The sequence below is a fragment of the Entelurus aequoreus genome, linkage group LG23 (genome assembly GCF_033978785.1).
Source record: "Entelurus aequoreus isolate RoL-2023_Sb linkage group LG23, RoL_Eaeq_v1.1, whole genome shotgun sequence".
Taxonomy (NCBI): domain Eukaryota; kingdom Metazoa; phylum Chordata; class Actinopteri; order Syngnathiformes; family Syngnathidae; genus Entelurus; species Entelurus aequoreus.
In genome coordinates, this window is record NC_084753.1 from 6,369,196 (window position 1) to 6,394,953 (window position 25,758).

Sequence of the window (25,758 nt, forward strand, 5' to 3'; positions counted from 1 at the left end):
GACAGAAAGGAGGACATATTTCTCCTCCATTCAAAAATGCGGGACGTTATCATCACTACTGTCTGATTCCTATCAATGCAAGTCATCAATCAGGTAATACACCAACTTATATTCTTGTCTCCATGAAAGAAAGGAATCTATATGTGTTAAACATGCTTGTATTATCATTAAACACCTTTAACTTGTTAACTCGTGCCTGCTGGGGTAGTTATTGTTAAGATTACTGTATCCTTAAAGGAATACCGAATGCGACATCTGTATTCTATGGAGGGCCAAATAGAACAAAATTGAATGAATACATATACTTACATATACATACACATACACATACTTTAAATAATTACTTTAATGTGTCATGAAATGAATAAACCATTAAGTATTCAATTGAAGCATGAAATAATGAAATCAATATGGTTATGGTGTTAGTGTAGTTGGAACATGCATACAATTACAATATGATAACAATACGCGCACACACATATATCCAGTTCCTCATTACAGCAAGTCCAAAAAAGGAGTAGGAAGAAGCAAAGCTTATTTAAATCTACATATGTTCGCTTCATAGCTATTTTTAGCACATTTGTTTGTATTCAGTGAATAAATAAATAAATGAGTAAATAAATTGATAAAAACATATGAGCAAGTAAATAGATATTACAAACCCCAAAAGTAGTGAAGTTGTCACGTTGTGTAAATGGTAAATAAAAAGAGAATACAATGATGTGCAAATCCTTTTCAACTTATATTCAGTAGAATAGACTGCAAAGACAAGATATTTAACGTTCGAACTGGAAAACGCTTTTTTTTTTTGCAAATATTAGCTCATTTGGAATTTGATGCCTGCAAACATGTTTCAAAAAAGCTGGCACAAGTGGCAAAAAAAGACTGATAAAGTTGAGGAATGCTCATCAAACACTTATTTGGAACATCCCACAGGTGAACAGGCTAATTGGGAACAGGTGGGTGCCATGATTGGGGATAAAAGCAGCTCCCACGAAATGCTCAGTCGTTCACAAACAAGGATGGGGCGAGGGTCACCACTTTGTCAACAAATGCCTGAGCAAATTGTCCAACAGTTTTAAGAACAACATTTCTCAACAAGCTAGGAATTTAGGGATTTCACCAATCTGGAGAAATCACTGCAGGTAAGCCATGATATTACGGACCTTTGAAGACATGGGTAACTTACACATCTGTGAAGGCGCCATTAATGCTGAAAGGTACATACAGTTTTTGGAGCAACATATGTTGCCATCCAAGCAACGTTACCATGGACGCCCCTGCTTATTTCAGCAAGACAATGCCAAGCCACGTGTTACATCAACGTGGCTTCATAGTAAAAGAGTGCGGGTACTAGACTGGCCTGCCTGTAGTCCAGACCTGTCTCCCATTGAAAATGTGTGGCACCTAAAATAGCACAAGGGAGACCCCCGGACTGTTGAACAACTTAAGCTGTACATCAAGCAAGAATGGGAAAGAATTCCACCTGAGAAGCTTCAAAAATGTGTCTCCTCAGTTCCCAAACCTTTACTGAGTGTTGTTAAAAGGAAAGGCCATGTAACACAGTGGTGAACATGCCCTTTCCCAACTACTTTGGCACGTGTTGCAGCCATGAAATTCATAAAACAATAAACTTCTCATGAGAAAATAGTTAAGTAAGTTATGATTCACATGAGATTAATACAATTAGTAAATGTTTTCAATAGTTATAATTAATTTAAATATATAATGACACATTTGTTATTTTCCATTACATATATAATTAAAGCTGCAAGCAGCGTTGGTCGGGCCCACATATTTGGCAGGTGCTAGTTCCTGAAGGATGTCAATCTATGAATTGTAGGTCTAAGTGAGGCCTACATAGAGGTTTTTGTTTCATGTCTCTAAAATGTTCCTAGTGGAAGTTACAAGCAGTTTTGTCTGTGTTTTCCTCCAAGGAGCAGTTTTGTCTGTGTTTTATTCCTAGGGGGCGCAAGAGCGCAATTTTGAGTTTTGGGGTTCGGTTTTTTTATTAGATCGCAATTTCCGCCAGTCCTGATGTGTGTTTGGGGAGTTTTTAAGTATTTTAAGGGGGTCAAATTACAGATCAAAGAGGCAAAAATTAGTGTTTTTATGAAACTTTTGTTTTGAAGGGGTGATTGCCAACTTCCTGTTGATTTTTGCTGAAGGATGTCAGTGTATGAAATCTAGCTCTAAGTCAGACCTACATAGAGATTTTTGTTTCATGTCTCTACCATATTCGTACTGGGAGTTAGAGGAAGTTGTGTCTGTGTTTTTTTTCCTAGGGGGCGCTAGAGCGCAATTTTGAGTTTTGGGGTTTGGTTTTTTTTTATTAGATCGCAATTTCCGCCAGTCCTGATGTGTGTAAAAAGTTTGGTGAGTTTTGAAGTATTTTAAGGGGGTCAAATTACAGCTTAAAGAGGCAAAAATGTGTGTTTTTATGAAACTTTTGTTTTGAAGGGGTGATTGCCAACTTCCTGTTGATTTTTGCTGAAGGATGTCAGTGTATGAAATCTAGCTCTAAGTCAGACCTACATAGAGGTTTTTGTTTCATGTCTCTACCATATTCGTACTGGGAGTTAGAGGAAGTTGTGTCTGTGTTTTTTTTCCCTAGGGGGCGCTAGAGCGCAATTTTGAGTTTTGGGGTTCGGTTTTTTTTTTATTAGATCGCAATTTCCGCCAGTCCTGATGTGTGTAAAAAGTTTGGTGAGTTTTGAAGTATTTTAAGGGGGTCAAATTACAGCTTAAAGAGGCAAAAATTAGTGTTTTTATGAAACTTTTGTTTTGAAGGGGTGATTGCCAACTTCCTGTAGATTTTTGCTGAAGGATGTCAGTGTATGAAATCTAGCTCTAAGTCAGACCTACATGGAGGTTTTTGTTTCATGTCTCTACCATATTCGTACTGGGAGTTAGAGGAAGTTGTGTCTGTTTTTTTCCTAGGGGGCGCTAGAGCGCAATTTTGATTTTTGGGGTTTGGTTTTTCCACTAAAGAGTTTTGTTCGCGTTTTTTGATGCGTGTATAAAATTTGGTGAGTTTTGAAGCATGTTAAGACGGGCAAAGTAGTGCGCAAAGCTGCGGAAGAAAAAAGATAGAAAGAAAGAATAATAATAAAAGTAAAACCTTACAATTTCAATAGGTCCTTTCGTCCCATTGCAAAAGGACTCCCTTTGGGATTCCTATGACAATGGGCCGTGCGGGCCCTAATTATTTAAAGACGTACTTACTCATTTTATTTTGTCCCATTTGGCCCGCCATAGGTTCTGTTCTCTGAACTCGATTAGTGCTGTCTGCAGCTGGAGCCGGCAGTCTTTTAATCGTCTATTCACTACAGATGAGTCACCGGGGCGAAATTGCCAAACTAACATTACCGAGTTGTATTCATTCACATTTGAAGGGTTTGAAATTTAAAATAAAATTTACATAACAAGAACAAAAAGCCAAACAAAAATATTGATCACTGATCATAAAACAAAAGCAATGAAAGTTTTTTTTTTTAAATTCAGAATAATATAAGTATCTAAAAAGCGTTTAAATAGATGATTTTGAGGAAATAATGTTTATTTTTACTTAATATGACACTTTTTATATCTCAGATCACAAAATGTCAACAATAAAGCGCACACAGAGTAACAATTTTGGTTCCCCGTGTCGGTAAACAGAAAGTGGGTCGGAGTGAGCCCTCTTGTCTACACCCGACTCCTCTGTGCGCGAAGACACGCGGGAGTCTGCGGCTCTGATTGTTGTCGCTTTGGTCGTCTTGGCGAAGTTTGTCTCGTCGTCGTCGAGCTTTGAAATGGCGGATTCCCAAGAAGATAAACTGTACAAAGCAGAATACGCCAAGAGCGGCCGCGCGTCGTGCAAGAAATGCAAACAAAACATCGAGAAGAACTCGCTGAGAATGGCCATCATGGTGCAGGTAACGTATTAGGAGAGCTAGCCAGCAAGCTAGCGTGACACCATAATATTTTGGACATTATGACCTTTTTTTGACGATATAGTTGATATAACCCTACTTATGTCATAATATTTACTTGGATTAATTCGCGTAAAGGGAATATTAATCCATACAAAGTTGGTATTTATATGGCTGCCATGAATGAGATGTCTCCATGTGGGTGTTGAACACTATCTACGTTTTATAGCACTTTCACATCAAAGTCGACGATTCCAGCGTTTATTTAAAGTCACCCATCCATATATCCATTTCCTACCGCTTGTCCCGTCCGGGGTCGCTTCATACTTGCTAACCTTGAGACCTCAGAATTATCAATCAATCAATCAATGTTTATTTATATAGCCCTAAATCACAAGTGTTTCAAAGGGCTGTACAAGCCACAACGACATCCTCTGTAGAGAGCCCACATACGGGCAAGGAAAAACTCACCCCAGTGGGACGTCAATGTCAATGACTATGAGAAACCTTGGAGAGGACGCATAGGTGGGTAACCCCCCCTCTAGGGGAGACCGAAAGCAATGGATGTCGAGTGGGTCTGACATAATATTGTGAAAGTCCAGTCCATAGTGGATCCAACATATCAGCGAAAGTCCAGTCCATAGTGGGGCCAGCAGGAACCATCCCGAGCGGAGACGGGTCAGCAGCGTAGAGATGTCCCCAACCGATGCACAGGCTAGCGGTCCACCCCGGGTCCCGACTCTGGACAACCAGCACTTCATCCATGGCCACCGGACCTGTGCAACTCCCCCTCCATAAGGGAGAGGGGAGCAGAGGAGAAAAGAAACGGCAGATCAACTGGTCTAAAAAGGGAGTCTAATTAAAGGCTAGAGTATACAAATGAGTTTTAAGATGGGACTTAAATGCTTCTACTGAGGTAGCATCTCTAACTGTTACCGGGAGGGCATTCCATAGTATTGGAGCCCGAATAAAAAACGCTCTTTAGCCCGCAGACTTTTTTTGGGCTCTGGGAATCACTAATAAGCCGGAGTTCTTTGAACGCAGATTTCTTGCTTTAACTTTAACTATCAAAACGGGACCCCATCAAGTCATAAAAAATGGGGTGCCACAGTAAAATTTTGGGATCCCACTTTTTTGTAAGTGTTTTGAAAACAAATGATACATGTATGCATTATCCTGTTATATCTCACATTCTATATTGTGTTTTGGAAAAAGGTTGTCAAACGTTACTTAGATCATTAAAAAAAAAAATAATACAAAAGAAAACAAACTTTTATGCATATGTAAATGTATTTAAACATTCATTCACTTTCTTCTTTCCTTCATGGATCTAAACTTTACCGCTGCCAGTAGTTTTTTCTTCATTTGTTTTTAAAAAGTTGTAGGTGTATTTATTTCAGTGTAAAAAGTGAAATGATGATAATGGTGTGCCAGGGCATGCATGCATTATTTATTTAACGCTTAAATCTCTGGCGTCTACATCAACTTCAGACCTATCCGTCAATTCTATGTTGTTGTTTTTTTTTTAATTTAGATTTGTTTGTTTTCTGCCCTTTTTGTCAAAGAAAACTGTTTTTTTAGGGCGAACACACAAAATATGCAAAATCTTCCACAAAAAATATTTTTCTTACTGGAATATTTGATGTGAAGTAATCGGAGCCTTTGATAGGTCAATCTTTCATAAAAACATTGATTTTGATTCAATATTATGTTTTGCGCAATGACAGTTAAAGAAAAAAACAGTTTTGTTTTATTAGTCAACATTGCAACTTTTTCTAAATTACAATTCACCTGTAAGCTTTTTCATTCCACTTTAGTTATATTTTTGTTTATTTTAATAGTATTTTTATAATGTGCCGTGGGCCTTTAAAACATTAGCTGCGGGCCGCAAATGGCCTCCAGGCCACACTTTTGACACCCCTACTATAGATAATAAAAAATTAAATCTGATAAGTCTATGGATAAAAAGCAGAGCCTGGCGACGCATGCGCGTTTATCATAACGCACAGTCAGCATCTCTGCTTCAGTAAACAATGACGGTGGTGACGTCACTGTCAGCGATGCGAGCGACACTTGCTAACTTGTCAGCCACTTCTCCAAGAGACTCAATTTGAACACTCATTGCACATTAACACTTCAAAAGGCACATAATCGCCCTGTTTGTTGACCTACAAAGTATGTTTTTGGGGTGGAGGAGTCTGGTCGGGTGCTGGTTAGCTTGAAGTTAACAACTAGCCTGTCTCCATCCTCGAAAGAAAAGTGAAGTTTCCATGGACTCACAAAGACTAAAACAAGTCATTTACTGGAGACATGGCATAAGATGAAGTTAAAAGGGTTGACTTTACACTCAACGTGGTGTTTACCATCAACTCTTTCTTTTAACAGCCCCTCGCGGTAAAGTTGTCCGAGTGCAAACTGAGGCAGTATTTGTCATTGATAAAACCTTCGGCGAATCAACATTTACGTCCAATAAAAACGATCCGGCAAATATAAACAAAACAAAACACAGACAGAATGCGATAACAGGGGATGCAAAACAATAACAGTGCAATACTTTTTCATAACATGGTCAATACTGCCTAGTTTCTCTTGTTATATTCTTATTTTTACTGTTATAGTTGTATTCTTATTGTTGCTTTTTATTTTTATTCTTATTGTAATATTTTATTTCCATTTATACCCCCATTATTTACTTTTTAAATTCGATCTCAATTCTGTACACTGCTGCTGGAATTTAAATTTTCCTGATGGAACTCTCCTGAAGGAATCAATAAAGTACTATCTATCTATAATCAGTCAAATTAAAAAAAAAAAAAAAAAAAAGGGCAGTAAAAAAGAATTTGCGTCCGGGGGGATGTGCAGGCTTCTGGAATCCTGCGTTCTTTCTGATTTCAATGCGTAAAAAGACACAAAAAGTGCGTTAACGCCAACACTGTGTAATAAATGACTAGGGAAGGTTGTTTGGATTGTGCTACAATGTAAAAGTACATTCAAGGGTCATAGATCAGATTCAATCACATTGTCCACAAAATGGCAGCAAATATGTGGCACTCAGAGACCACCTGGTGGTGTGGTGCTTTATTAAACTCATGCCGTCTTGCGGGCCAAACTGAAGACGCTGGCGGGCTGTAGTTTGGACACCCCTGGTCAATACTGTGTAAACCTACTGTGATGTAATTGCTGTTGTATGGCGCTACTTTGCGATTCCCACCATTATCTGATATTCTGTATCGCAGCGGTTTAAACTCTGTTTGCTTATTCCTTGGCAGTCGCCAATGTTCGATGGCAAGGTCCCACATTGGCATCACTTCTCCTGCTTCTGGCTGAGAGCAGCAGCTCAGAGCCCCGCCGACATTGCCGGCTTTTCTGACCTCCGCTGGGAAGACCAGGAAAAGGTCAAGAGCGCCATTGATGGCGGCGGAGCAGCTACTGGAGGTTGGTGTCTCTTTCTCCAAATTCTTCATGATTTCATCAATTGTGTTTTGTTTGGGGTTTTTTTTTAGTAGGGATTTTTAATTTATTTTTTAGGAAAAGAAGAACAGAAAGGTGGCAGTAAAGGAGAGAAGACGCTGAATGGCTTTGCGGTGGAATACGCCAAATCAAATCGTAGCACTTGCAAAGGTTGCGACATGAAGATAGAAAAGGTTAGTGCACACAGAAGGACACGTTTGTTCTTATTTCACAGCGCATTGTCCAGAAAAAGTAATGGACATAGAAACAAAAATAATTTACAGTGTTTCCCCCAGAAAATGTGTTAGTTAAGGTGGTGTCTCTTCTGGCAGACGGACCGGGGAAGGGGGTGGGGGTAAGGATCGGTGTAACTCGGCCTGTCGCCATCACGTCTCAACCTCGTCGTTTTCCGCTCCATTTGCTGAATGGCGATATACGATATACATCTCGATATTTTTTCCGTAAAGTAAAAACAAAACAGTCCTAGTTAACTGAGATACTAAGTATGTCATTATTATGACTTAGTAAGTCAACATTTTGACTTAGTAATTTACTAAGTCAAAATAATGACTTACTAAGTCAAAATAATGACTTACTAAGTCAAAATAATGACTTACTAAGTCAAATTGACTTACTAAGTCAAATTGACTTACTGTAAGTGAGCGTTTGCAATAAGCTTTTGGAAAAAGAGTTAAAAGTGGGGCAACATGCTGACATATGCTCAACTCATCATGCTTAGTTTATTACAGCATTTGGGAAGCCTGTAGTTGATTTTATTATGTAAATGTTTTATTTTTATCAACGTGTGATAGCAGGGACCCTGCCATTCAAAACTAGGCTGCTACTACTAATGATTACTGTAACTAACTGGAAAAAATAGTACAATAACAATAGGGGAGACTATTCATCCCTGAACACCATGGAGTTCATGTGGGCTGTTACATTATTATATCAACTATCAGACAGCTTCAGGAAACTCTTCATTTAACATAATGTCGTTTTTTGCCGCTTCAACACAGAAAAAGGTCAAGTGAAATAACTGAGTTGTTAACTGTAGGTCAATAATGCTTGTCTTTCTCTCAGACAGACAGGGCTTTGCTGTCCGTAACGCACACACCGCAGAGTGAGCTAACATTACGCTAAAAGCTAATTAGCCTTCACCTCAAGGACTGCAAGCGAGCTGAGCTGCCACTTATTTTTCTAGAACGTCAGCGGGCTCATAGTGATGTTACTAGTAGTTGACTGGGAGGTGTTTATTATAATTTGGGGAGAGTCCGCTGCCTTATGCTTACCTGCTAAACACCTTTCTGCTCACCCCACCGCAGGAGCACTGACTCCATGCGCTCTGAATACGCACTGCTGATTGGCTGTTACCGCTCTGCGTGTAACCAATCAGATGGTTCTGTGGGTGGGACAATGCTGGGTGCTACAGAGACGCAGAGGCGGAACTAAGCGGAGCAGCTTGTTAAGACTTTAGTTTCGGCTGTGGCTCTTTGTTGTTAAGGCGGCCGCCTTAACAACAAAATGCTGCGGGGAATCCCTGAATTTATCATTCCTAACTGTCATACATGTGTAAAAAGCAGTTAATCACTGTATATTTGAAATCACAGGCTAGTACAACATAACAAATTGTACATCCTCATGGGGTGTTAGACATTACAGCTTCTCAAAAAGGTTTTTAAACCTTCCCACTAGGCAGAGCAACTACACTCTTAATTCAGGGGTGTCAAACTTGTTTTCATTGAGGGCCACATTGCAGTTATGGTTGCCCTCAGAGGGCTGCTTTTAACAATGAATAATATATGAATATACATGTATATGTATATAATACATTAACAATATTTTTTTTTTACATAAGCTGCAAAAAAAAAAAAAACATTTTTACTTTAAAAACGGGCAGCTCAGTCACCAGAATTTTACAGTAAAAGCAGTGTTTATTATACAGCATATAAAAAAATGGAATGAATGGAATGGAAAAACAAAACCACTGTTTTTAACGGTAAAATTCAAGCAACAGAGCTGCCAGGTTGTTTTTTTTTACCGTAAAATCTTGTTGTTTTAATGTTTTTTTTGTTTGTTTTTTAATGTTTTAGTGTCTTACTGTATATGAAAAAAACATTACCAAAGTTGATTTTACGGTAAAAAAAAAACTCAGTCGGCGGAATTTAACCGTAAAAACTATTGTCAATTTTACAGTCTACAATTTGATTGATCATTTCTTTTGAAATCATAAGTCAAGCAGATATTTAAGTACAGTATTTATCTTTATTTTAACAAAAAATATTTTTGGAATACATAATATAATATTTTGATTTTGATAATATTGAATTTGAAATTATATGCAATTGCATGCAGTACATGATTTTTTATGTCAAAAGGAAAATAAAAAATATATTTAGTAAGAAAAGATTAAGCATTTTATTAATGCATATTATTTCGAGGCTTTTGCGGGTCAAATAAAATAATGTGGCGGGCCAGATTTGGCCCCCAGGCCTTGAGTTTGACACCTGTGCTCTAATTGGCCTTTCATCCACCCTACCACATGAGAAAGTACACATCCTGTCTTGTGGGATACGTTGTGGTGATCTGCGCCTGTGCATTTCTAGCTGTAAAAAGTGACGCTGCCGTCCCTGCTCACAGGATCACATCCGCGTATCGAAGAAAACGGTGGACCCAGAGAAGCCCCAGCTGGGCCTGATCGATCGCTGGTACCACACGGCGTGCTTCGTGGGGCGCAGGGAGGAGCTGGACTTCAAGCCCGAGTACAGCGGTGCTCAGCTAAAGGGGTTCAACGTGCTGCGCACGGAAGACATGGAGGAGCTTAAAAAGAGGCTCCCTGCAGTCAAATCAGAAGGGTGAGATGAATATTTTGAATTATGGTAGTTTATATTTTGTTTATTTACAATACATGGTCAACATTTTGCTACCTGGGATTTCTGCCATTGAGGTTATGTTAAAGTGGCTTGTTTGTAGGTTTGCAGTTATTGATTATTTTAGTAATCTATTGAATGGTTTGTTTGATTTAATCAAGTAATCAAATAAAACAATTTTTAGCCTCAATGATTTTTTGAGAGAAAATTGTTAATATAAGCAATTATTTTTCTAATGACCTCATTCTTTATTTTTATAAGGGCACATAACATTGAGGACAATTAAGATAACTACTATGTATTACCATATTTTTCGGAGTATAAATCGCTCCGGAGTATAAGTCGCACTGGCCGAAAATGCATAATAAAGAAGGAAAAAAACATAAGTCGCACTGGAGTATAAGTCGCATTTTTGGGGGAAATGTATTTGATAAAAGCCAACACCAAGAATAGACATTTGAAAGGCAATTAAAAATAAATAAAGAATAGTGAACAACAAGCTGAATAAGTGTACGTTATATGAGGCATAAATAACCAACTGGTATGTTAACGTAACATATTATGGTAAGAGTCATTCAAATAACTATAACATATAGAACATGCTATACGTTTACCAAACAATCTGTCACTCCTAATCGCTAAATCCCATAAAATCTTATAAGTCTAGTCCAGTGGTTCTTAACCTTGTTGGAGGTACCGAACCCCACCAGTTTCATATGCGCATTCACCAAACCCTTCTTTAGTGAAAAATAAAAAATTTTTTTTTTTCAAATTCAAGACAAAGTTATATGTAACAAAACCAACACAGTGCATAAACTCACAACAAATTACACACTTGCAAATCAGATGGAAAATTAGAGGGAACATTGTTAGGTGGTATCCATAATACGCCGATAGGGAGAAGTTTTTATTTACTAGATGAGTCGGGTGTGTTTTGACCTCCGCGGTGGAGGCTCCGCCGAACCCCTGAGGCCGACTCACCGAACCCCTAGGGTTCGATCGAACCTAGGTTAAGAACCACTGGTCTAGTCTCTTACGTGAATGAGCTAAATAATATTATTTGATATTTTACGGTAATGTGTTAATAATTTCACACATAAGTCGCCCCTGAGTATAAGTCGCACCCCCGGCCAAACTATGAAAAAAACTGCAACTTATAGTCCGAAAAATACGGTAAATGTCCCGATCTGGACGAAACCTTATCTCCTTTAGCCTTTGTGGATTTTGGCCAAACGTCTTCACCCTCTTCCCTTTCAGAAAGCGCACATGCGAAGAAGTGGATGGAGTCTCAAAGAAACAGAAGAAGGCAGATGAGGAGGAGAAAAAAAAGTTGGAAGAGGAATTGAAGGTTACTTGGGTTTCAATTGGAAACAGTGCCGTATGTGTCCAACACACCTTTGTGGTTTTCTCCATCTGATTGTACTTTTTCTCTATGTACAGAACCAAAGCAAGCTGATATGGGGAATTAAAGACAAGCTAAGGAAGTTTTGTTCAACCAATGACATGGAGGAGCTTCTAATTGCCAATAGGCAAGAGCCTCCCTCAGGAGAAGCCAACGTAAGTGGACCTTAACGTAATCGTACCATTTCAAGTCAATCTTTTGTTAAACATTTATGATTGACAGGTGGTGGACATGTTGGCCGACGGCATGGCTTTTGGTGCTCTGGAGGCCTGCAAGCAGTGCTTCGGCCAGCTGGTGTTTAAGGGGGATGCTTATTACTGCAAGGGGGACATCTCGGCTTGGACCAAATGCGTATACAAAACAACAAAGCCCGCGCGCAGTGACTGGGTCATGCCCAAGGTAGGTCCTTTTATAGAGGTTATTCTCAACTGGTGGGGCGCAGGCCCTTTGTCAGTAGGTCGCTAGCATTTTGTGGCCCTAACAAGATTTTGTTTGTGGTCCCATTTTGGTTTTTAATATTATCAGGGTTTGATTTTACAAATTGGTAACCCTGTAAGGCTTATAATGTGTATAGTTATTGAAAATTTAAATAGCGCACACCTAAACTAACCTTTCTGACAGACCTGGGCTGTATGGCTTTTTTCCAATTTTTTCCCCCCCTACTTCTTTAAGAATAAATACAAGTGATAGATAATCCAAAACAGGATTTTTATTTTATTTGATCAAAACTATTACCGTATTTTCCGCACCATAAGGCGCACCGGATTATAAGGCGCAATTTCAATGAATGGCATATTTTAAAACTTTGTTCATACATAAGGCGCACCGCATTATAAGGCGCATAAAATAGACGCTACAGTAAAGGCTGGGGTTATGTTATGCATCCTAAAAAGGCAATGTCAACAAAACAGTCAGATAGGTCAGTCAAACTTTATTAATAGATTACAAGCCAGCGTTCTGACAAGTCCGTTCACCTCCCAAAATGAATAAACAGCTGTTTTATTATTTTCCCCGAGGTAAAGTCAGTGACGTGGTGTTTTGTTTATCTTTTAACAACAGCAAGGTATAACATGTAGTGCAACATTGATATCACATAGTGGAGGGGAACTTTTCCCTGATTCAATAAACAGGTAAAAAACAGTGATACTGTTACGGTAAATCAAACCTTAGTGCAATCACAATATAGTAACACTCCAAATAGTGCAGAGCAATAACAATATATCAATAACTCAACGTTGCTCAAATGTTAATGTCACACAACACAACACACAAAATAAACATGTAAAGCTCACTTTATGAAGTTATTCCTCATCCACCAATCCCTCAAATTCTTCTTCTTCAGTGTCCGAATTAAACAGTTGGGCGGATACGGCATACGTCTCATCGAAGTCGTCATTAATGGAGTCAGTGTCGCTGCTGCTCTATTCCCGTGTTCTACTGCGTGACTGATCGTCTTAAATTTAAACTCTGCGTCCTAAGCGTGTCTCTTAATAGGAGCCATTTTGGGGTCTTTACATGAACAAACAAATGGAAATGAAACTGCACGCCTCACGCAGTCATATATCCCAGCATGCACCGCACGCTTCTTCTACGGGGGCGGCTGCTTACCGTAGAAGAAGAACTTCTTCTATAGGGGAAAATGAAGACGGGGGGAAATGAAGTCGGCGGCTGCTTACCGTAGTTGCGATTGATTGATTGAAACTTTTATCTGTTGGAGGCTCAATATTGGTCCATATATAAGGCGCACCGGATTATAAGGCGCACTGTCAGCTTCTGACAAAATTGGAGGTTTTTAGGTGCGCCTTATAGTGCGGAAAATACGGTAGTTTGAAAGGAGACAAACAATGTCACAATTTACATGGATACATGACTTTGCATACACTGTATCTTACTCTTGGCAACATTTTTATAAAGTCGTTCTTTTAAGAACAAATATAAATTGCAGATAAATAAACTCCAGTATTAAGGTCAATAAAGTGCAAACTCAAATATTCTGTAATGAATTAAATACTTCTGAAAAGAAAAATGTATGTAAATAGTGTTTATTCCAGGAGCCGTCCAGGTGGTGTGTGGGTGCCTTCATCTGTCTGGCGCACGTGTTAAAAAGATGAATTACAACAGGCCTTTTTCCACCAAAAGTGTAGGAACCTTAAGTTCCTGTATCTATAGGTTCCTGTAGAGCCATGTGGTTTGTGTATCCACCGAATTTCACAGTCCAGGGTAGTTTACACAAATCAGGGTGATGACGTATGGATGAGTGGTACAGTATATTTCTACACTAAGTGTAGAAATACAATGATATACAAAACCAAATAATGTAAAAACAAAGTACCGTATTTTATATAAAAATTCAGGTTTTTGTCCACTGTGTCCAAAAGTAATCTCCTCAGTAAATGATGAATTCATGAGGGTCAGGCAATTCCTTATGGTCCATTTCAGCTATAAATAGCAATATATAAAGAATACATGTCATACCTTTTGATGATATTACGGAGCGTAGATGGTGAAATCCCTAAATTCCTTGTAATAGCTGGTTAAACTGTTGGACAATTTGCTCACACATTTGTTGACAAAGTGGTGACCCTCGCCCCATCCTTGTTTGTGAATGACTGAGCATTTCATGGAAGCTGCTTTTATACCCAATCATGGCACCCACCCGTTCCCAATTAGCCTGTTCACCTGTGGGATGTTCCAAATAAGTCTTTGATGAGCATTCCTCAACTTTATCAGTATTTTTTGCTACTTGTGCCAGCTTTTTTGAAACATGTTGCAGGCATCAAATTCCAAATGAGCTAATATTTGCAAAAAATAACAAATGTTACCAGTTTGAACGTTAGAGTATCTTGTCTTTGCAGTCTATTCAATTGAATATAGGTGGAAAAGGATTTGCAAATCATTGTATTCGGTTTTTATTGACCATTTACACAACGTGCCAACTTCACTGGTGTTGGGTTTTGTATATACCTGGGTAAATAGGAAAGTTCCTCTAAAGGTTCCTGCAGTGAGAAAAGACCTATGGTTGAGGATTTTCATTCATTAGGAAAACAATTAAGGGTATGGCAAGCAGAAAAATCTCTGTTTATTTAAAGTATTTCCCCGCAAATATATATTAAGGCTATGAAGTCTGTTTTAACCCGTGACTAAAACAAACTAATCTATGGATTACTAAAATAATGGATAGCGGCAGCCCTGTATATGATTTTACTGGCATATATTTCCCTAAATCTTTGATCAAATTACAATGTTAATCCATCAACATTGCTGTCAGTTGTTTTTTTCATTTTTCTTTCGCAACCAACCTCTGGACGGCAGTTTAAAAAAATAATTATCTGCATTTTTTTGTATTTGTTTTCAGGAATTTCATGAAGTCCCCTTCCTAAAAAGGTTCAAGTTTAAGCGACAGAACAGGCTTTACCCAAAAGAAACCCCCTCTCAAACGGTGCCTGCAGTCAAAGCCGAACCTCTGGCGAGTGCCTCCAGCGCCCCCTCTAAGCCACTCCCAGAGGGTGGATCCTCAGGTGAGTGGCAAGTGCGCCTCTTGTGCAATTATGAAGAAGCCGCCAAAGTAAAATGTGTACATGTTTACTATAGAAAAACCTCTCACTGGTATGAAACTGTTGACTGTGGGCAAACTGACCAAGAACAAGGACGACATAAAAACCGCCGTGGAAGAAATGGGCGGCAAAATTAGCGCTTCAGTCACAAAGGCCACACTCTGCATCAGCACTAAGAGTCAGTAACCTTCCAACAAACTGACTTTTCAGCAAATAGTCCATCTTTTGAAATTACATTTTGCTCCCGCCCACAGAGGAAGTAGAGAAGATGGGCAAAAAAATGGAGGAAGTGAAGGACGCCGGGGTGCGCGTTGTGTCTGAAGAATTCCTCACGGACATCAAGTCGTCGGGCAAGGCTGTGCAGGAGCTAGTCTCTTTGCACGCCATCTCGCCATGGGGAGCGGAGGTCAAAGTGGAGGCCCCACCTGCGGCCTCCAAGTCTAGAGCCATGGCTTCCAAGAGCACCGGCAGAGTAAAGGAGGAAGGAGGTAAACACTGAAGAAGTTTAAATACAGTTTTACTGCAATTTACGAGTGCCCAACTTGGGAGTACTGAATTTTTCGGACTATAAGTTGCAGTTTTTTTCATAGTTTGGCCGGGGGTGCGACTTATACTCAGGAGCGACTTATGTGTGAAATTATTAACACATTACCGTAAAATATCAAATAATAATTTTTAGCTCATTCACGTAAGAGACTAGACGTATAAGATTTCATGGGATTTAGCGATTAGGAGTGACAGATTGTTTGGTAAACGTATAGCATGTTCTATATGTTATAGTTATTTGAATGACTCTTACCATAATATGTTACGTTAACATACCAGGCACCTTCTCAGTTGGTTATTTATGCCTCATATAACGTACACTTATTCAGCCTGTTGTTCACTATTCTTTATTTATTTTAAATTGCCTTTCAAATGTCTATTCTTGCTGTTGGCTTTTATCAAATACATTTCCCCAAAAAATGCTCTAATACTCCAGTGCGACTTACACCGTATTTCCTTGAATAGCCGCAGGGGCACTAATTAATTTAAAACCTCCTGTCACTCCGGCGTTTACCGGAAGCCTGCGGAATGGCCGTGCATGTGCTAATTATTTTAAAACCTCTTCTCACTCCGGCGTTTACCAAAAGGAATGCGGTAAATTTAGGCGTGCGCTTTGAGTGTGATGTAAGCATACCATCATGAAAAGCACATTTAATAAAAAAAACGTTATTATGGTCTTACCTGTACTTATAAATGGAGTCCATTTGCAGCTCCTTCTGACCAAAAGCATCGATAACTTGTTTATAGAAGTCTTCCTTATTTTCTTTCTTCAGTTTTAAAAGTCTCTCTGTCTCGATGGAGATATTCCTTTAATTATTACCTCCTGCTTCCATTGAAAGTCCAGTTTAGAAAACTGTTTTATTTTAGATAGAGGTATGTAATCCTCCATGTTAAAAGTTCAGGCGAGAGGAGAAAAAAAAAAAATCTGTTGCTGCGTGTTGTCACTTCTTCTGCAGTACCGGAAGTCGCAAGAAGGATCACTAGCGCCCTCTACCACCAGGAGGCGGGAGTCATTTAATGACTCATACCGTATTTGACACACGCAGCTACGGTGTATTAATAAAACATAGCTGCTTACTGTTCTTTTTAGCATACCGTACCGGTATTCAATAGCTTGTACTTTAAATCCTAGTGAATAACTCTTTATCTTTTTTCCTTTGTGCGATTGCAAACTACTGAAATCAGCTTCCTCCATTTTGAAAATGAGGACAGGTAAATCGTCACTCGTGACGTAACGAATTTGACCCGGCGGAAGTTCTAGCCATATGCTAAATATTTTGCGAAACGAGTTTGACCCGGCGAAAATTATAGACATGCGATAATAAAATTAATATTTTGCGAAACGAATTTGATCCGGCGTTAATAATGAACCGGCGATAAGGCCAAGCATGCGTTAATTATTTTGAGAAACGAGTTTGACCCGGCAGTAATTCTAGACGTGCGAATACTATATTCCCTGCGCCAATTCAAGGAAATACGGTATATGTTTTTTTCCTTCTTTAACATGCATTTTCGGCAGGTGCGACTTATACTCCGGTGCAACTTATACTCCGAAAAATACGGTATATTAAGTTGCCAGCTGTCTTTCAGCTCTTTGTTATACAAATCCCAAAACCAGTAAAATTGGCACGTTGTGTAATTTGTAAATAAAAACAGAATACAATGATTTGCAAATATTTTTCAACCTATATTCAGTTGAATAGACTGCAAAGACAAGATATTTCATGTTCGAACTGAGAAACTTGTTTGTTTTTTTGCAAATAATCATTAACTTAGAATTTAATGGCAGCAACACATTGCAAAAAAGTTGGCACAGGGGCATTTTCACCACTGTGTTACATGGCCTTTCCTTTTAACAACACTCTGGGAACTGAGGAGACCAATTTTCGAAGTGGAATTCCTTCCCATTCTTGCTTGATGTACAGCTTAAGTTGTTCAACAGTCCGGGGGTCTCCGTTGTCGTATTTTATGCTTCTTATTGCGCCACACATTTTCAATGGGAGACAGGTCTGGACTACAGGCAGGCCAGTCTAGTACCCACACTCTTTTACTATGAAGCCACGCTGTTGTAACAAGTGACTTGGCATAGTCTTGCTGAAATAAGCAGGGGCATCCATGGTAACGTTGCTTGGATGGCAACATATGTTGCTCCAAAACCTGTATGTACCTTTCAGCATTAATGGCGCCTTCACAGATGTGTAAGTTACCCATGTCTTGGGCACTAATACACCCCCATACCATCACACATGCTGCCTTTTACACTTTGCGCCTAGAACAATCCTGATGTATTTTTTTCTCTTTGGTCTGGAGGACACGACGTCCACAGTTTCCAAAAACAATTTGAAATGTGGACTCGTCAGACCACAGAACACTTTTCCACTTTGCATCAGTCCATTTTAGATGAGCTCAGGCCCAGCGAAGCCAGCAGCGTTTCTGGGTGTTGTTGATAAATGGCACCCACCTGTTCCCAATAAGCCTGTTCACCTGTGGGATGTTCCAAATAAGTGTTTGATGAGCATTCCTCGACTTTCTCAGTCTTTTTTTTGCCACTTGTGCCAGCTTTTTTGAAACATGTTGCAGGCATCACATTCCAAATGAGCTAATATTTGCAAAAAATATAAACATTTTCCAGTTGGAACGTTAAGTATCTTGTCTTTGCAGTCCATTCAATTGAATATAGGTTGAAAAGGATTTGCAAATTGTTATATTTTGTTTTTATTTACGATTTACACAACGTGCCAACGTCACTGGTTTTGGGGTTTGTACTTAAAGTGGCAAGCATGTGTTGAATAAATAAAGAAAGAGAGACACTATTATGAGGAACATTGGAACCTTGATTTACGAACGTACCTTATTTTTCGGACCATAGTTCGCACCAAATTAAAAGGTGCACTGCCGATGAGTGGGTCTATTCACGTGTATTTTTGTACAAAAAGCCCACTGGATTAAAAGGCGCATTAAAGGGGTCATATTATAATTTTTGCCCCCCACATTTAAAACAGTTTCTTGTCATCTGCATAGCATGTAATGGTGGTTAAAATGTTGCATAGATTTTTTTACTGATCATCTTCAAGCCTCTTTATGACCGTCTCTTCAGGATGAGCCGCTTTGTGAGCAGTCTTATTTACGGGGCTTCACTTTGACAGTGTCTTCTCCTCGTTATCTTTGTCTTGGTTATTAGCGCTTCCATAGCGAGTCTACTGACAGATATAAATTAAAACTGCATGCTACTTTGTATTAGAAAGTACATAGCACTTTGGGTAAATATTTGAATAATCTGCTTCCTTCAATTGAACAGGCGTCATCTTGCAATCCACGTGTATCTCTTATGTGTGACTGCCATTTACTGGTCACACTTAGCATTACACCGTGTACCAAATAAAATTACTTCGAGGTTGGTAAGCAACGTTCCCTCTAAGGTGCGCGCCTGTGCAATTGCGCACTGCTCAAGCGCCCTCTGCGCACGGCAAATCTATGCCACGCACAAAATCAAACAAAAAAATAAGCGCATAACAATTTTCGACACACGGACACGACAGAGAAAACAGTTTTCGTCATCATTGTTCAAATATTGTAACGTCTGTCGAGACGCTTTGAGGACATGAATTCCATCCATCACTTTACCGATTGTAGCTGAGATAGGCTCCAGCGCCCCCCGCAACCCCGAAGGGAATAAGCGGTAGAAAATGGATGGATGGACTTTACTGAGCAAAACTCTTTATTGTCGGCCATAAACACATCACCAAAACATTAGTAAAAAAAATGATATCTAGCAAAAGTGGTCATTTTCTGCAGTACAAACCAGACCAAAAGCAACTTTGTTAAATCAACAGCAGCCGCTCGCTCTTTCTCACTTGCGCCAACACATGCACATATGGCACTTAGCCAGTGATGCGTTTACAGACACACAAAAAGTCGGACAACTCCAACACCACACATAAAGTGTCATTCCAGGTCGTTACACTATGATTTACCAATCAAATGTGTGCTTATACTAGTGTCATTTATTAGGAATCTTAGTTGATAAATATTAATCATGAAATGCTGTTAGTATATTAAATAAATACCAATAAAAATATATTTTTTACAAACAGGAAGTTGCAGGAATGTACACATGATCCCCTGCTTACATCTCATTGTGCAACATGTGAATGTTTTAATGGGAACTAAATGCAATGTCTGAAAGGGTACAAATTATTTCCAAAGCAGGACCTCCAACAAGACAAACAATACAAGTACACAGTTGATGAAAAACAATATTTTTTGTTGTTGTCATTGTAAGCGGGCCAAAACACTTACCGGTATATTAGAAAATAACCTCATGGAAATGACTGCTGTCATTTGATTATAATAATAAGAAAATGTTGTCTGTCTATTTGTGTTGGCCCTGCGATGAGGTGGGGACTTGTCCCGGGTGTACACCGCCTTCCGCCCGAATGCAGCTGAGATAGGCTCCAGCACCCCCCGCGACCCCGAAAGGGACAAGCGGTAATAAAATGGATGGATGGATGGCGATTGAACTTGTTATTTAGTCAGGTTTGGGACAGGTGTGATGCTGGTGTAGCCACAGTGTGCACGTCTGATGTTGCTCACATGGGCTCCACTGAATGCTCAGGGAGTTTTTGTGTTTGCTCACACACATGAAAAATTAGAGGGAACATTGTTGGTAAGTGCAACCAGAATTCATACGTACATTAGGCGCCCCTGGCTATAAGGCGCACTGTCAATTTCTGAGAAAATGAAAGGATTTTAATTGCGCCTTATTGTCTTTATAGCGGGTTTTGTAAATTAAAAAAAGGTTCATATACTGAAGCAAATTTCTCCCTAAGAAACAATGTAAATATGCATAATGGGTTTCATTTTCGACAAAAATGCATATTTTAGTTAAGGTTTGTAAACTTTGAACCCAATATAAAGTGCTGTACAGTACTGTTTATCAAACAAACATAACAAGAGGGGATGAACGAACTAGTCCAAACGACAACTTCAAGCTGCGGTCCATTGTATCCAAAGTTCTGGCCACATGCGCACACACACAGAAGTCTGTTTGGTGGTCTCACAAACAATCACAAAAATTATTATCTTTTAACAACCATCTTGTCACAATAACAACATTTTAAAAAGTAAAATCCACCTACATTAACATCGATAGAGGAGCTGAAGAGAAAGCAGACAGGGAGAGAAGGAAGGAGGCGGGTTTGCGTGTTTGTTCATTGAAAGACACACGTCGTGTTTTTTTTCCTCCGCTGTGAAATAAATCTGCTCTGGCATATTTTTCTAGAAAAGTCTGGTCTCATCACAATTATAACTTGCTGTGGTAAGAAACCTGAGTTCCATTAATGTACTACTGGCAAATAGTCTTTTTATTCAACTCCACAGTAATTCCTTCCTTCTTTCCATGCTGGTCTGTTGAGTTTTTGGGACTCCTATCGTTATCAAAATGGACAAAACTAGTCCGAAGTTAAGTTAAAGTTAAAGTACCAATGATTGTCACACAAACACTAGGTGTGGTGAAATTTGTCCTCTGCATTTGACCCATCCCCTTGGGGAGCAGTGGGCAGCAGCGGCGCCGCGCCCGGGAATCATTTTGGTGATTTAACCCCCAATTCCAACCCTTGATGCTGAGTGCCAAGCAGGGAGGTAATGGGTCCCATTTTTATAGTCTTTGGTATGACTCGGCTGGGATTTGAACTCCAACCTACCGATCTCAGGGCGGACACTCTAACCACTAGAAGGTGTAAAAACACACACTGAAGTGCTAAGTAGTGACCACTAGTGTCCTGTCTTGGATGTGACTTGAAGGGCTTTGACTCCTCAACTCCTGCGCCCTGTATTTTGCTTGCATGGCGAACACAGAATGAATGAATGAAGTGTTCGTACACAATAACATAGTTTGTACATGGAGGCACTTTTGGCTCGATCTAAAAGTTCATAAAATGAAAGTGATTCGTAAATTGCGGTTCCACTGTGCCACCAGTCGAAAGATTGGATCCAGTGTTTCCCATAAACTGCCAAGATACCTGTGGCGGTGGGGGCGTGGCTATGGGCGTGGTTACCATGACATCATCGAGTAATTAGCATAATTTACTACAATGATATGATTTTCTCTAAAAAGGCTCAAAAAATGTATACTTACTAACTAATAATAACAGTTTTGTTTTAAAAGTCCATCCATCCATCCATCCATCCATTTTACAATATAATTACAACACTTTATGTACATATTTATATACAGATTTGAACAATAAGTTATTCACTGAAATATATTTATTAATTGTGGTTCTTACAAAATATATATCTTATAAAAATATAAAAGCTAAAATGTCTCTTAAAGCTCTGCCCCTTTAATTAGTGCATAATAAATAATTTAACTTTAGCCTACTACTACAACCATATTATTTACCAGCAACATAAAGTGAAACAGAGGCAGAGGTGTCCTGCCACAGTCAGTAACAAATAAACAGAAAACAGTAGTGGTGGTAAATAGACACAAAGCTTCATCAAACATCTGATCCACTGAACAAAGAGCTCCAAAAATCTTGATCCTACACTTCTCTTTTGTAAAGTAAATCTGAACAGCCGATATGGGCATCTACATCAACTATAGGATTTGCCTGAAAAGCTGGACAGGACAAAAAAAAAATCTATTTGTGGCGGCCTTAATTCTTTCGTGGCGGGCCGCCACAAATAAATGAATGTGTGGGAAACACTGTGATCCATCTGCCATCAACAACTTGTAGTGCATATACAGTATCACTAAGTATTGAAGGATGCCTGGTGCGATACATTGTGGTGGTCTTTAGCGTTGTATTAAAATGCATGGTCACTCTTGCAGGTGGTAGCAAAGCCAAGAAGCTGAAACTGACAGTCAAAGGTGGTGCTGCTGTGGATCCAGACTCAGGTATTCACATTGAGCGGTTAGCTCAAATAGCACAGTGATTATCTCCTCGCTGAACTTGACTCATTGAGCACATGGATTTGTTAGGTCTGGAGAACAGCGCTCACGTGCTGGAACAGAATGAGAAAATGTACAGCGCCACATTGGGTCTCGTGGACATCGTCCGGGGAACCAACTCTTACTACAAACTGCAGCTGCTTGAAGACGACGTACAGAATAGGTGCGTTGGTTTCCTTGCAAGCCATGGCGTAGTCAGTGCAACGAATGGCTTCCACGTTTATCGTCGATGTGCAGGTACTGGGTGTTCCGCTCCTGGGGCAGAGTGGGCACCACCATCGGCGGCAACAAGCTGGATAAATTTGCAGACAGGCTCTCTGCCCAGAGCAACTTCCATTCCGTATACAGAGAAAAGACCGGCAACGAATGGGGCTGCACTGACTTCACCAAATGCCCTAATAAGTTCTACCCGCTGGAGATTGACTATGGACAGGTATGGACACATTGGAAGCTGATATCTTTGCATGGTGTGACTGGACTCGCTCTTTCTGAGCAGGATGAAGAAGCTGTGAAGAGGCTGACAGCCACCGCTGGCACCAAGTCCAAACTGGACAAACCTCTCCAGGATCTCATCAAAATGATCTTTGATGTAGAGAGCATGAAGAAGGCCATGGTTGAGTTTGAGGTACTTGCACATTTAAGGCTTTACTTTATGGACTGCAGTCTTATAGGGTTGTCAAAAGTATTGATACTTCGATACCAAGTCAATAAAAACATGTAAAGTAAAAAAGCCAAACTAACTTTTATTACTTATTGGCAACTATTTTTGCTTATTTGGGATCCTCAGGAACATTTCAATCAAAACCATGAAGGCGTGGCCGAGATATTAATAAAACACTTTACTCTTTTCAAATGAGCCCTTTGGAATTTGAGACTTTAGTGACGTATTTTGTAGAGATGTCCAATAATATCGGACTGCCAATATTATCGGCCGATAAACGCTTTAAAATGTAATATCGGAAATTATCGGTATCAGTTTCAAAAAGTAAAATGTATGACTTTTTAAAACGCTGCTGTGTACACGGACGTAGGGAGAAGTACAGAGCGCCAATTAACCTTAAAGGCACTGCCTTTGCGTGCCGGCCCAGTCACAAGTGAATGCAAGGCATATTTGGTCAACAGCTATACAGGTTACACTGAGGGTAACCGTATAAAGAACTTTAACACTCTTACAAATATGCGCCACACTGTGAACCCACACCAAACAAGAATGACAAACACATTTCGGGAGAACATCCACACCGTAACACAAAATAAACACAACAGAACAAATACCCAGAACCCCTTGCAGCACTAACTCTTCCGGGACGCTACAATATACACCCCCGCTACCCCCTTCCCGCCCACCTCAACCTCCTCATGCTCTCTCAGGGAGAGAATGTCCCAAATTCCAAGTTGCTGTTTTGAGGCATGTTAAAAAAATAATGCACTTTGTGACTTTATTAATAAATATGGCAGTGCCATGTTGGCATTTTTTTCCATAACTTGAGTTGATTTATTTTAGAAAACCTTGTTACATTGTTTAATGCATCCAGCGGGGCATCACAACAAAATTAGGCATAATAATGTGTTAATTCCACCACTGTATTAGGGCTGCAACTAACCATTAAATTGATCATCAATTAATCTGTCGATTATTACTTCGATTAATTGATTAATAATCAGATAAAACAGACAAACTACATTTCTATCCTTTCCAGTATTTTATTGGGAAAAAACAGCATACTGGCACCATACTTATTTTGATTATTGTTTCTCAGCTGTTTGAAAATGTTGCAGTTTATAAATAAAGGTTTATAAAAAATAAAATAAAAATTGCCTCTGCGCATAGCATAGATCCAACGAATCGATGACTAAATTAATCGCCAACTATTTTTATAATCAATTTTAATCGATTAGTTGTTGCAGCCCTACACTGTATATATTGGAATCTGTAATTAAGAGTTGGACAATATCGGATATCGGCAAAAAAGCTATTATCGGACATCTCTAGTATTTTGCCTTAGTTAGAGGATATCTCCATATATGGTAAAGCTTTATCCAAAGAACTTGACACGTGTTCGCCATTTTTATTCAGTTGTAGTCAATAAGCTCCTTCTTTTTCTGTATCCTCTCGTGGGGCAGACTGGCTCGTACATGCACATGTATGCACAAATCCTCTGCTATTTGTATAAAAAAAGTAGCGTGTAGGTCAAACTTTCTTTCAATAGACTCCATATAATAGCGCTAAAAACTATAACATGGCTGACGGGGTGGAGACTCAGTCAAAGTGGGCTTCCGTACGTAAATAAGACCACCCACAAAATGGTTCATTCTGAATGAAGAGAGTCAGAAAGTGGCTTGAAATCTATGCAACATTTTGACCAAAGAACCACCATTACATTTTATGTAAGACCACAATGAGTGTTTAAAATCTAGGGGGAAAATCATAATACAACCCCTTTAAAAAATGTTTTCATTGATGTGCTTATTTGTGTTGGCCTGCCAAATATGCGGATTTGGTGCCTACATTTCTCCCTTGCTATAAAAAAGTAATTATAATCGCTTCACAACACATCGGCTTGGCCAGAGAAAGACGTAGTAAAAGAGATCCGTGTTGCCACTTTATGGATGTACGCATAAACCGGAAAACATAAGGAGAAAGTGACAGAGTGAGTGTGTTTTAAGTCATGCATTTATTGGCTAGTTCAGGCTATTTGCTGAATGCAGCTCTTTTTTAAGTGCCCTTGGCACATTGTAGAAATAAAGTGAACAAAAAAAGAACATAAAAATGGACAAATAGAGCAAAGAGGCATAATGTAATGAAAAAAGCAGAAATGTTGATTCTGAATAAAAACACTTAAGATTTGTCTTTCAATATTTTTTGAGCCTTTTTATTATGCTATTTCATTACAAATAACACGATAAATAGAGAATGTTAACAGTATTGTGTTTTTGTACTTGATGGCTCCATGCCACTGCTGTCCTTTCTTACGTAAAATAGTTCACGACTGTTATTTATGAACATATTTATAAGCACAGTATCTTTGTTTTGATATACTAGGAGACTGTGCTATCTCACTACTGT

The 25,758-nt window shown here is 39.2% G+C and overlaps 1 protein-coding gene across 1 annotated transcript in view; it reads left to right on the top strand.

Moving 5' to 3' along the window:
- Positions 1–3,656: 3,656 nt before the first annotated feature.
- Positions 3,657–25,758, top strand: part of parp1 (poly (ADP-ribose) polymerase 1) — a 31,781-nt gene continuing 9,679 nt past the window's right edge. The window contains exons 1-14 of the mRNA XM_062034820.1: positions 3,657–3,917; positions 7,184–7,349; positions 7,443–7,558; positions 10,005–10,219; positions 11,492–11,582; positions 11,675–11,791; positions 11,859–12,035; positions 14,992–15,154; positions 15,228–15,368; positions 15,445–15,678; positions 22,572–22,637; positions 22,722–22,854; positions 22,929–23,124; positions 23,188–23,316. Of these exons, the coding sequence (XP_061890804.1) occupies positions 3,795–3,917; positions 7,184–7,349; positions 7,443–7,558; positions 10,005–10,219; positions 11,492–11,582; positions 11,675–11,791; positions 11,859–12,035; positions 14,992–15,154; positions 15,228–15,368; positions 15,445–15,678; positions 22,572–22,637; positions 22,722–22,854; positions 22,929–23,124; positions 23,188–23,316 (2,067 nt within the window). The 5' untranslated portion in view covers positions 3,657–3,794. The remainder of the gene's footprint in view (positions 3,918–7,183; positions 7,350–7,442; positions 7,559–10,004; positions 10,220–11,491; positions 11,583–11,674; positions 11,792–11,858; positions 12,036–14,991; positions 15,155–15,227; positions 15,369–15,444; positions 15,679–22,571; positions 22,638–22,721; positions 22,855–22,928; positions 23,125–23,187; positions 23,317–25,758) is intronic.